We start from the raw sequence: 12,156 nt of genomic DNA, 5'->3' as shown, positions 1-12,156 counted from the left end.
GAGAGCCCCTCCCCGCTTTCCCTTGTCGCGGTAATTGCTTTTCAGGTGTTTGTCTGCGCTTTGCTTTACAGCTATGCAAACATATTAACTGTCATGCTAATCAATCGATTGCACACTGCCTATATTTATTGCCTTGCGGTGCCATTTGTTTACTTTGTCCGCTTTTAAACGAAGCATTTTAGCGGCTTACTAAATGTGTGCGTACACTTATTCGTATGCATTCCTTGAAAGGTAATCAAAACCGTTGCACAAAATTTTCCGAATGCACCTATCGAAGATTTACCGGCACACCCCCTTATAAAACGGAATTTTGTAGATTAAACCTCAGATTTAGCACCTATTTGGGGTCAGTCCGTTGTGAAATAATCAAGATCAAGATCAGGTTAAAGATCCTTTTTGTGTAACTTTTAGTTGTATTTATAAATCAGAGGAATAGATTAGGGCTGTTGTAATCTTTTACAAAATCTGATATAAGCAAATGCAACTTAGTAAACAAACAAGTTATTAAAAGACTTTGATGATTTCAACATTATTCCAGTTATGTCTATTATTTTATGTGAAAGTAATAAAAAGCAGTTTTAATGTTGTGTATAAAGATTATTTAATGTTTTTTACTTGTATGATGAACTAAGCAAAAGCTTAGGGAATTGATATTTATGATTATTACTTAATTAATCATTGCCATCTGGTTAAAATAAATAAATACTGGTTGTAAAATATTAGATAAAACCTTATTATTAATTAAGATGAGATATTGAGATTACTATTGAGTAATCGGTTAAGATTATCTGCCATAAATACTGGCGGAAAACTCTAGATACGTATGATACAAATAAAACCATTTAACTTTTCAACAAGATCATCGCGGACACCTCAGTCGGTCTTAATTATTCAAAGCCGCACCCACAACCCATAACTTTTGTGAGTGAGAAATGAAATAATTCTGGAGGAATACTAAAAAACCTTTTACCGCTCCCATTTCTCCGCACGCCCAAAGGCATATTACGGCAGCATTAAGCCAGTGTTTGTGGGGCTGCAATAATTAAGTGCGCAATTTAATATAAAAGTGCACTTGCAATGTAGCGGGGAGCTCTTTTGATAACCCGAGAGATAGAGAGGAAAAGGCTGACAATGTGATATGCAAATTGAGAAGATGATTCGGCTGGGGATGGAGATGAAGATGGAGATGCGAGGAGGCCTCTGAGCAATCCAATTCCAATTGTCCTCCCAGCTTCGTTCGTAAAATTCATTGAAACCAATTGATCGTACAAGTACAATACCCGGCCTACAAACATACAAGCGGGATATACAGACGCACATTGGTTTATTTATAGTATAGGGGCAAGTGGCGTTTAGCAATTGGAAGCCAAGTTGATTTGACTGGCGTCAGCGCCCCTGGGAAATGGGGGGCGTGACTTGGGGACTACCGTTTAGAAATTTGCACTCCCCGAAATAAGCGGCAGTCCGATCTTCCTCCGCTAATTGAGCGTTTAAGTAAGGCGCATCATTTGTTTTTGTTTCACTTTATTTTATTCTGCTATTTTTATTTACCTGAACCGGATTTAGCATCGAAAAAATAGACGATGATGAGACCCCACCAATCAACACACAAAGCAAAAAAAAAAGTTCAGAAAACTGAAACCGGCTAAATGACAATCGCTGTGGAGCGCTTTAAATGCTTATTTAATTTAATTTTAATTAGAATATAGTTAAATGTAGTTGGCTGTAAGGCGCAGCTTGATTCAAAGCGACATGTGTTCGATCTGCATTGAATTGAATCCATTTTTAATTGAAACATCCAAACGATTTATGAGCGGCACGCGCCTATCTCGGCATAAGTAGTCTATAGTCAATAAGAACTAACCCAACCGGTTGAAGAAAATAATGAACTCGAAAGTCATCAGTGTACAGATCCAACATAAACGTTTGTGCTCCATTCATAAAGTTATGTTGAATTGATTTGAAACCTTTGCAGGCCACAAATAAATTGATTGAAACAGATATTAGAGTTTATTTATTCGGATTAAATAAAATAGATTTTGGTATCAAATTATTATTTGCAATTAACAGTCCTTTATTTAAATACTCAAGTGCTTAAGTGCTGAAAGAATCGTCGCATTCTATCTCTCCTACAGCCTCGCTACCATATACAATCTACAAGTATATTAACTTTCTGAAGATAATCCACACTCCTGGTTTATTTTCGTCTGCGCTCATCCATCAAATCCAACTCAAGATAAGCTCAAGTATTACGCAATTGCTTGGCATTATCTGAATTATTGTCATTTTAAATTCACCCAAATAAAACACAAAGAAGTCTTCGGGTCTGTCAACCAGAGAGGAGACGAGCTCGACAGCTGCTATTCTTTGATGTTTTATTTTTATCATTTATCGCTTGGGGCCATTTTGGCTCAGCGGAAGTTTTTATAAGCCAAGTCCACAACGGAAGCGATCTTATGAGGATGTTTGGTCACTCATGACTGCCATAGGTATTCCAACTATTGAAAGATAACCCCTTGACTGCCAAGATCCATTGATAGCACTGAGTGTGCCTTCCGTTTAACGATTATAAATGTTTTGAAGCGACGCTAATGAGGAAACAATTTGCTGATGCATTTTTACACTGGCACCCTGATAAGGTAGGAAAATCGTCCACTCCAGCGATAAGGAGAAACTCCAATCGGGCTGGGAAAAGTGCCTACTCTCGAAGTTGCCAAACTTACTCATCGATCGATCGTGTTCCAAAATTGGAGGTGGCACGCTTACGGGAATGTGAAAACGTGCACGTAAATATTGCGCAAACAAATATACTAAAGGCGCTAATTGTTGTAAAAACGCTGATAAATTAATATGTGTCTGCACAGTAGCAGGTGCTTTTAAAATGTTAAACATTGCGAAACAGTGCCGCGTCGAATCCAATCTAATTAGCATATCAATTTGGTGCCTCATATTAATACGCGAAGAATGCGGTTAGCTCGAAAGGGGGCAGAATTTCAAGGGGCCGGCTCTAGATTGGCTCCCAGGTGATATACGCCGATCGCCGGCAAGGTTGGACTTAGCGGTGGTCGTATATATTACGCATGTAAATGGGTTGAGCTGGCTGTTAGGCTAGGTTGGGTAATTCGGCCACGTTTCTGTAACGATAAAGCCTCCAAATGGTTTGTTGTGGTTGCCGTGCATTTGGGTGACTGAAGCCCCAAAAGCGTGGGAAAAAACCAAATTTTATTGAACTAAAATAAGAGTCCATTAAGTGTGATAGATTATTGGTTTTATTCCTCAAAAAACTCAGTCGATGTCTACTAAAAAAAACCAACTTGTTATATTCAAGAATCTTATTTTACATTCACAATGGAAGTGAACAAAAGTGTTTTAGACTAGCTAAATATTTGTTATGGAAATTGGTTTTGTTTCTGAATGTAAAGTCGTTTAAAATAAAATAAAGATATGGTTACTTCCTTGTTGATAGTTTTGTCTAGAAGTTTTGTTTGGTTCAATTTACATTAGTTTTATATAGTAGTTTGCATTTAAAGGCTTGTTAAACGAACTTGAAAATTAGTGATGAGATTTTGTAAAAAGTCCACAAACGAATCCTGTTTAACCCTTTTTGAAGTTTATATTTTATGCTGTTCTTTAAATTTGAGTGATCGCAATTTGGTTGGTTCTCCACCACCATATTTTGTTGTCCTTTTTTTAATTATAATACGTCTGGGATTTTTCTATGCGATGAAAATGTTTGAATTTAAGATTTTTACTGAAAATGGGAACTTGCCAATCTAAACAATAAGTAGTTGATTTTTGTTAAGAGTGAATTTAAATGCTCGCTTGATAAAGAGATGAGCCAATGCAGTAAATATTGAGATCCCAATAAATAAAAAACCAATGAAAGGTGAATAGAAAAGTGCCAAAAGAACACGAAAAACTTGAGTGCCGCGAACAAGTGCTGCAAAGGGTGCCAAAGATTGATTTTGAAAATTTTTGTTTTTGGTGAGTTGAAATAACACAAAAAAAAGTGCAACAGTGCTTAGTTTTTTAAAACTACGGAAATATAAACTTAAAGACCAGCGAGCATAAACTATTAAAAACCAACAATAACGAAAAACTGAAATAAAAATATGCAAAAATTCAAAATTTTCACACAGGTTCCAAAAAACTTTTTGGTTGTATGTTTTCTTTTTTTAGGGTTTAAGTTTGGTGCGGACAACACAGTTAGGTTTAGGTGAAGAATTCGTATAAAATGTTTTTTGGTCCTAACCTCGCCGCCCAACAATTCCAAGTCATGCGATGCGGCATGCGATGCCGTTTTAATGATCTTGTAGGTTTTGGCGAACGGCGCCTTTATAAGCTGTCGTAGTCGCAGGAGATTAAATATCATATGAACAGTTTTAAATTATGGCGAATTGACCGATGTTGATTTTTGGTTTTTCGTTCGATTTAATTCGATATTATTTCGATTGGAAAATAAATGCAAATCAAATTGTAAAACACGAAAGGAAGAAGAAAAACAAGAAAGGAAGAAGAAACGCATGTACAATACACGTGGTGAAAAAATGTTAACAAGATTTACGATTATATAAGTATGTATATAAAAATTTGGCGTAAGAATTTCATTAATTAGTAATTATTAAATCGATTTCTGAGGCATAACCTAAAGAAGCAAATGTAATATTCGATTTGGTTCACAATTCAAAAATGTCGTGGAAGAGCTCGAAAGAATCGTTGAAAAATATAGAGCAATTCGAGGAGAAAACTCAGAGCAAAGAGTTAAACGATATGGAAAGATAGATAAAGAGATAGTAGCGCGTGGGGAGCCTCGAGTTAGGCCAGCACTGCATGGATGCACACACTCACCTCCCAGGACTCGCGGGTCAAGTCGCTAATCTCCTCGCCATCCTGGCTGCCGCCTCCAATGCCGGCTTTGGTAGTGCCGCTCTTGGTCCACTCGGTATCTTCCTGGATCAACTCGAAGCCACGCGCCTTGATCTGCTCTTCGTCCAGCTCACCGTACAGGTGTTTTACCCAGGTGTTTATGAAGCGATAGAGCTCATCAACGCTGCAATTTAAAAAGCAAAATTACAAATTTTTGTAATCACTTTTATAAAAAGAACTATAAGATGATCGTTACTCAGATAACCAATTTTAAAATAAATCATCTACCAGCTGATGGCAGCTTTTTTCGGCGCGACATCAGTCAGATTTTAGGCGGCGCCTAAAATAATGGATCGATTTAGAAAATTGTTGATGTTCCATCTCAAATCTCTAGCTCTTTTCGAGATCTCGACGTTTATACGAACAGACTGACGGACTAGACGGCTATATCAAGAATATAAATACTTTAGAGGGTAGAAAAAGCTTGTTACTTTTTTTCAACGTGCCTTTTTACTATACGAGTAACGGCCATAAATATTGTTTTGCATTGTCGTAACTCAGTGTTAGTGATTATTCAATTGACAACTCCCAACTAGAGATGTTACAAAAACCTTGAACAAGGCCGAACATCGTTTTCAACCAGCTCATCATGACATTGAGATACAGACTTGAAAATGGGTTCTAGTTCTAACTCACCGATTCTTTGGCACACTGAACCAGTACTCAGCGCGCAACTTGTTTTTGCCATAGGACATGACAGAGGTTGGCAGCGGAATGGCCTTGCCGATGGGCTTGCCCATGCGCAGGCGCAGATACAATGGTGGGTCAAGGCAGGCTCTGGCCGGTCGTGGGATGAGTTCTGCGGAAAATATATTATTAGTTTGGTCTCGATTAAAAGCGGTGTCCACTCCTCTTACTGTCCACACTGATAAAGAGTTCCGGCTTGTCGTCCATGGAGACCATGGAGCGATAGTCCAGCTTGGGCGTCTGCTTGGCCTCCTTCAGCTTGGTGCTGGACGAAGTGCCCTCCGACGAGTGCGGACGTATAAAGGTACCGATTGAGGAACGTCTGGGGAGGTACAGAATAATAGAATTAGCGTAGATCATAAAAAGATAGGACAACGAGTACGACTTGTGAACGATGATCAAAATTTACACTTGGAACTCAAGAATGAAGCTGATGAATCACTTGAAAACAAATATGGGTGAATGTGCTCGGTGGACTTAGGTACTTCTTTGCGTTCAACACTACAACATCAACATCACTAGCAACAACAAGAGCAACAACAACGGCAAGAAATGGTGGAACACATCAAGAAAGTGGTGACAGCTGATCCAAGATCCGTCCTTACCCATAGGTCATATGACCCTCGGAATGTGTCGAGTGCGGAGTCAATGGCGGCACAGGTGAGCCACCAGAGTCCTCGGACGGTGTTTTCGAAAAAAGATTCCCGCCCAGCTCTGACACCAGAGTGATGGGCGAGCTATACGGCATGTATATAGTATAGATATAGGGTGTTGTGTCGTGTTATGTTGTGCAGTGTTGTGTGTTTGTGGATTGTAAAGGTATGAGCGTGAAGAAGTGGAGTATGCATGTTTAGCAAAGCAGCCGATCCGCACAAAACGAAGGTAAGCATTTGGATTTTTCGGTTTTTGTTCAGTTTTCGAAACGAAATAAACAAAATTTGTTGGCACCAATTATAGTCAGAGATCGCTGAATGTATATTCATTGCGTTCGGCATGGACTCACCTTGAGAATACTTTTGAAAACACACTTTGATTGGAGTCGCCCGTGTTGGGCGCCGAATCGGTATCTCCTGATTTGTTCAGGCTACCACCCACGCCTCCGGGTTGCACAGCTCCGCCCTCGCCGGTCAATCCCTCCACCCAGGTCAACGGGTACGAGAGGCGTTTCAGCATCTGCAGGGGATAGAAAACATTAGTGAATGGATCATAAATATTTGTATTAAATCTAACAAAGAGAAAACCCTTGAAAACAGTAATATAAACAAACTTTCAAGAATTTTAATACCAATGTGATTGAAGGGTGAGGGGGACATTCCTAACGATCTCCCGATACACACCTTGTTCTTCTTCTCCGCCTGCTTGTCGGTGGCCGCCAGTGCAGCCGCCTGTGCCTGAGCCTGCTGGGCTGCCTCGTCGTCCACGCTGAAGCTGACGCTGGAGGTCTTCTTGCGTGCGCCACCAGCCATTCCTGTGCCGGCGTCAAGGCTCTGGCCCAGGATGGTGTTCCGCGGCGGGGACTCGCTGAAGTGCGTCGGCACAATGGTTTTCGGTGGTACCCAGTCGGAGCTGAGGACAATGTCCGCGTCGCTGTAGACGGTTTTCTTTGGTATCGGCTGTACATTGGGAACGGGCTCGCGAATGTCGATGCCGGAGTCGTAGCACGACTGCTTGGAAAGCTGCTCCAGGTGCTCCAGGTCGATGCCGGAGGGGGGTAGGGGACCGACGGCGGAGGCGGCAGCAACGGCGGCTCCAAGCGGCTGGCTAGGCGGTACGCCGCTCACCGAGCTGTTGGCCGAGTGTGGATCCTGGACCCGGGCACCGCTGTCCACAGTTATGTTGGACTCGTTGTCGGCCTCGTCCTCCGAGGATCTTCGGGAATTAGATAAACAATAGCTGAGTAATATTTGGGACGTGGCACACACAGATTTATGTACAAGTGGGGTTGATTTGTGGGTGTGATGTGTGAGGGGTTTGGTGTAAAGCGGTTGGTTTGATAACACAAATTGCGTTTATGGTAAGGCGTGGTTCGAAATATGAAAATAAAAATACAAGAATACGAACAGAAAGTTATTAAAGCAATTAAAAATGGTCTTCGGCAAGCCAAAGTCTTTTAATGATAAAGTAGTTCACATAGTTATATTCCAAGCTGATTACTTTATGAAAGCTACTTGAGATAATATACCTCTTTAAAAGCAAGATATCGGTGTTAATTTAAAAGAAAATACGTATATATGATTTATCAAATTCATTAATTTTACGGTAATCATAAGAAGCAGTAAACAGATTTAAATCTCATAAATTTCAATTACCAAAATTAATGTTTGTTATTGTTTATGAAATAAATCGACTTATAATTCCCCATTTGAAATTCGAGTTTTCATTTGGATAATTACAATTATCTTCCTTTAGGGTTTATAAATTTCTTTTGTGAAAATACAACAATTAAACATTTGTGAACAAAGTCCAACGACCACGAAATGAGTATATTTTTAAAAGCTAACTTTTTAAGTGCAACTTTAATACTAATTAAACTTTTTTGTTAAGCTTTTTAAACTGTTCAAAGAGACCTTTTAGGCATAGTCAACTTTACAATTATACAAAAAATTTCCATTATATTCTGATGTGAGAAAAAAACCATTAAATATGGTTCAACAAACAAATATGCTTGGAGAATGTGCTAAACACAAAGCGTGCGGCAGCTGGGCAAACACTAACCGGTCTTTGCTCGGAATGGCCCAGTGGTGATCCAACAAACTCTTGCGCCGCTCCTCGAGGGTGGAGCGAGTGCTGGAGAGGCCCAGGCCGGTCTTCTTGTCTTCATCGTCATGAGCGTCAGTCTTAGCGCTATCTTTGGCTTCCGTAGAAGAGTCCTGGGCAAAGGAAAAACTCGAATTAGTTGGGATCTGGGATTATTTTATCATAATTCCTCACCTCCACACGTTCGCGGTCGAAGGCCTTAGGGAAGGCGTCGCCATCGCGTCCAGTGCTGGAGCAAAGCGACTCCTGATCGTCGGCAATCTCCAACGATCCAATTTCAGCTGGTGGTGGAAACAGAATATTAGTTGGCAAAATCAAATCTAGATTTCTACACTTTTAATTCCACTTTTTATCAAACTTCATTTAAAAATAAATACATTACCTATTTAATATTTTCTATTAAATTTATTTTGTTAACTACGACTCACCATCCAAACGCTCTTTGCCGTCTTCGCCCAGCAGTGGCTGCTCGGACAGCTCCTTGGAGTCCTCCTCGACTAATACTGGTTTGGGATAATAGATCTCCGGCTTCTCTGCATCGCCCGATCCGGAGTTGAGGCCTTGTCCTGCTCCTCCGGCCACTCGCATGTGCGCGATGTCGTGGAAGATGGCAGCGTTGACCACCAGCTCCATGGGCGCGATGACGCCGTAGCTCTCCGGGCCGTGCTCGATGACCAGGGGATCGCTGACATTGGGATCGAACATGACGGCGTTGGGCGTGACCAGAAGGACGCCGCCCACCACGCCCTGTCCGTCCGTGATGTGGCGCACATTGATCTTGAGGAAGCGCTGGGTGATCACCGGATCGTCGCTCTTGTTGGCCTCCTCCTCCGCCTGCTGCTGGCTGCTACCGCCCACACGCTCGATGTGTCCTGGTTTTGGGGATCCGGGGCGCAGGCCCTCGAGTATGTCTGCAAGAAACGGCATGTGGTTAATATATTTGTCTTCGGTGCAGGAAATAGAAAAAAATATTTGTCTGCAAGAATCGCATTTAATTAATATAATATATTGGGTGCGAGCGGTTTTCGGAGGGGTTTGGCTGGGCTGTGATTATTATCAACTACACCCGTGCCCGACGATAAGATAGTGAAAACAAAATTGATATATGAGATAGTTTAAACTAAATCTGCGCCTTGTGACCTCCTTTGTTGTTCTAAGTGTTACGACCAGTGATGGGAACGGCAATATTACGTTTCTCCTCGGGAAGGTGGGGAACGTAAAAAGGTAAAATGATAACCTATTGGTGGCACCTAGAGGCTCGTGAAGGTACAATGTATTTAATTCAAGTTCAGTGGGACTTTTAGTTTTAAGCAATTTAATAAATATTCGACCAATAAAAAGACCAAATATATAAAATGCTTTTCAAATAACATTTTTTTCCCCTTTGTTTTAATTAGTTCTTATAAAACTATTCTAATTTCAGAATATTTAAACATTTTGTACTATAATTCTAAGAATTCAAAGATAAAATTCACTTTATAAAATCATATTCAAAATATGTATAGAATTTAATCACGCAATATAACGATTAGCGTTTGTTAAAGTTTACATTTACTATAAAAATAAATAAAAACAATACATATTTTAAAAAATTGTAGGTAAAATCTTTTGTGATTCCTGGTTAAGTCGGCGAGGAGATACAACTAGATATGTATGTAGATACTTCATCACTAGAAACTGAGATACGATTTCCGGGGATAGGGCCGTGAAAACGTGACCCGTGGGTAGCATTTGCTTCCGGAAAACCTGGACCGTTCGTCGGCCTTTCAAGGCCAGTAATTAGTAATTTGTGAGCCCGAACAATTAGCACTTATTCACAAATCGGTGCGACAACAATGGTAGGAAAAACAAACAAGAACCTCCATTGCGCCAGAAGACCGCTGTGTGCATGCTGAAATTGCAGATCTTGAGTACGTCGCGCTGCACTCTACGTCTTGGATTGTGCCGCTCCTCTACGTGGCTTTCGGCACTCGACCGCTCGAATTTAATCGCCTTCTTTAAGTGCAAAACAGCGGAAAACACGTTCTATTGAATGAAAAACATTGGTCAGCAGTGTGACCGTTGATCGGCCCCTTAAATATACCGTCCATGGAAATATATACTAGAAAATACCTTTCAATTGTTTACAAATAAATTAAGGGGATTCCCGAAACTATTTACATTTCGTGAAAACTTGACATAGTCTGGCGGTATTTTTAAAACAAAGAAATTTAGAAGAAAATTTCAATTTTTTTCCTATTAAGCAATTCGGTTTCGTTCTCTAAGCTTTTCTTAATGGTAAAATCCATTTCTAACACAATTTTGGTTTCTTAAATTAGTATAATTTACTAACATGTTCAACAGACTATAAACTGTGCATATATGTATGTATAATTTATTAAAATATTTTAAAAAGATTCTGTGAAAATTAAATTCTCGAGATTATATCATGAATATTAAAATACTTTTTGGAGAAGTGGGTAATAGAATGAAATGTGTTTGCAATTAACAATTCTCAAATGAAATCAAAAATTTTAAATGAAATGATTTCCAAAATATGTGCCACTGGGGATTTTTTTGTTGGGTTTTTCGACCCAGCGGCATACAAAGCTCGTGCAACTTAAAATCTCAAGCGGCGATGATGGCAAATGCTTCACTATCGTCGCACCAATTGCACCATTTCCACGGAGCCGGCGTTTCGCCTGGGTTGGCTTACCTTTCTCGCGGCTCTCGTCGCCGGACAACTTGCGCTCGACCGGACTCGACTTGCCGGACAGGCTGCCTCCGTCGGCGTCGTGGGTGGAGCTGCTGGAGGCGTCGTCCTTGGCACTCTTGTCCGGCACCAGCAGCTGCTGGCCGGGGTAGATGAAGGAGCTGTTCAGCCGGTTCAGGTGGGTCAGCTCGGAGGGCGTGGTGTCGAAGCGGGCGGCCACGGAGGTCAGGGTGTCGCGATTGCCCACGGTGTAGGAAATGGTGGGTATGGTGGGCAATGAAGACTTTTGCCCTGCGAAACGAAAAGAAATGATAATTAATAACTTTAACTGGTTGCACGTGGTCGCGTTTGGTTACTCGGCGGAATGGCTGTGATGGAGGGACGCTGCTCAAAGACCTCAAACAAATCGCCATCAGGTCGCAGGTGCGAGTAAATCACACCTGTGGACGGAGCCTGCTGTCGACATAGGTATATAACCGAGAATTCGTTCGTCGGCAGATGCCAGTAAATCTGAATCACTTCCAGCATTTTGCACCAAACTTTACACTAAAATTTATCTGCCTAAATGCCTCATGGCTCATCTTTTCTGTCAAGTTGTCACAATATGTGCTGCTAACTTGGGCGCGCATTTTCAAACACTAACATTCTGCAACCGCACAGTGCGAAATATTCAAAGGGACTGGCAAAGGAAAAACACAAACTCAAGCTAAACAACGGTTTTATCAAGTTTACTAATAAGAATAAGTTCGTCAGTTACCCCCGTTTGTAGTCACTCAGATAACCTGCTAATCAATTTAGAAATCGATGATAAGAAATTCACACAAATATAGTTTAAATTCAACCCTTTTATTACTTATCTAATTCATTTATTTTCTATAAAAAAAAGAACGGCTGTTTTTTGTTTAACCTTCGAAGAACCAGATTTTCGTTACCTTATATATTGAGATGATATAATTTTTTAATCATTATAATAATTTTGGCTATTGCTTATTTGAGGCAAGTCATATTAAATATTATATTTTACACATTAAATTTTAACAAGAAAAGTTTTAAAAAATTGTGTGTCCGTTTTTGTTTTGTTAATTTGCTAACTG

The 12,156-nt window shown here is 40.4% G+C and overlaps 1 protein-coding gene across 23 annotated transcripts in view; it reads right to left on the bottom strand.

Moving 5' to 3' along the window:
- LOC108041146 (TLD domain-containing protein 2) overlaps positions 1-12,156 on the bottom strand; it is a 92,581-nt gene that overhangs the window by 17,627 nt on the left and 62,798 nt on the right. For 5 of the 23 annotated variants that reach the window (XM_044457270.1, XM_044457259.1, XM_044457262.1 and 2 more), the window contains 11 exons: positions 11,066-11,353; positions 8,799-9,281; positions 8,545-8,651; positions 8,329-8,483; positions 6,951-7,506; positions 6,617-6,786; positions 6,219-6,350; positions 5,784-5,935; positions 5,563-5,725; positions 4,849-5,050; positions 4,253-4,342 (listed from right to left, as the gene is read on the bottom strand). In XM_044457270.1, coding sequence (XP_044313205.1) covers positions 4,253-4,342; positions 4,849-5,050; positions 5,563-5,725; positions 5,784-5,935; positions 6,219-6,350; positions 6,617-6,786; positions 6,951-7,506; positions 8,329-8,483; positions 8,545-8,651; positions 8,799-9,281; positions 11,066-11,353 — 2,498 coding nt within the window. Of the gene's footprint in view, positions 1-4,252; positions 4,343-4,848; positions 5,051-5,562; positions 5,726-5,783; positions 5,936-6,218; positions 6,351-6,616; positions 6,787-6,950; positions 7,507-8,328; positions 8,484-8,544; positions 8,652-8,798; positions 9,282-10,229; positions 10,419-11,065; positions 11,354-11,418; positions 11,606-12,156 lie in introns of those variants that run through there. The other 18 variants (XM_044457273.1, XM_044457267.1, XM_044457269.1 and 15 more) reach the window with 13 other exon arrangements.

The sequence above is a fragment of the Drosophila rhopaloa genome, unplaced genomic scaffold (assembly GCF_018152115.1).
Source record: "Drosophila rhopaloa isolate 14029-0021.01 unplaced genomic scaffold, ASM1815211v1 contig_155, whole genome shotgun sequence".
Taxonomy (NCBI): Eukaryota; Metazoa; Arthropoda; class Insecta; order Diptera; family Drosophilidae; genus Drosophila; species Drosophila rhopaloa.
Note: the sequence above shows the minus strand (reverse complement) of the source record. Positions and strands in the feature narration are given on the sequence as shown.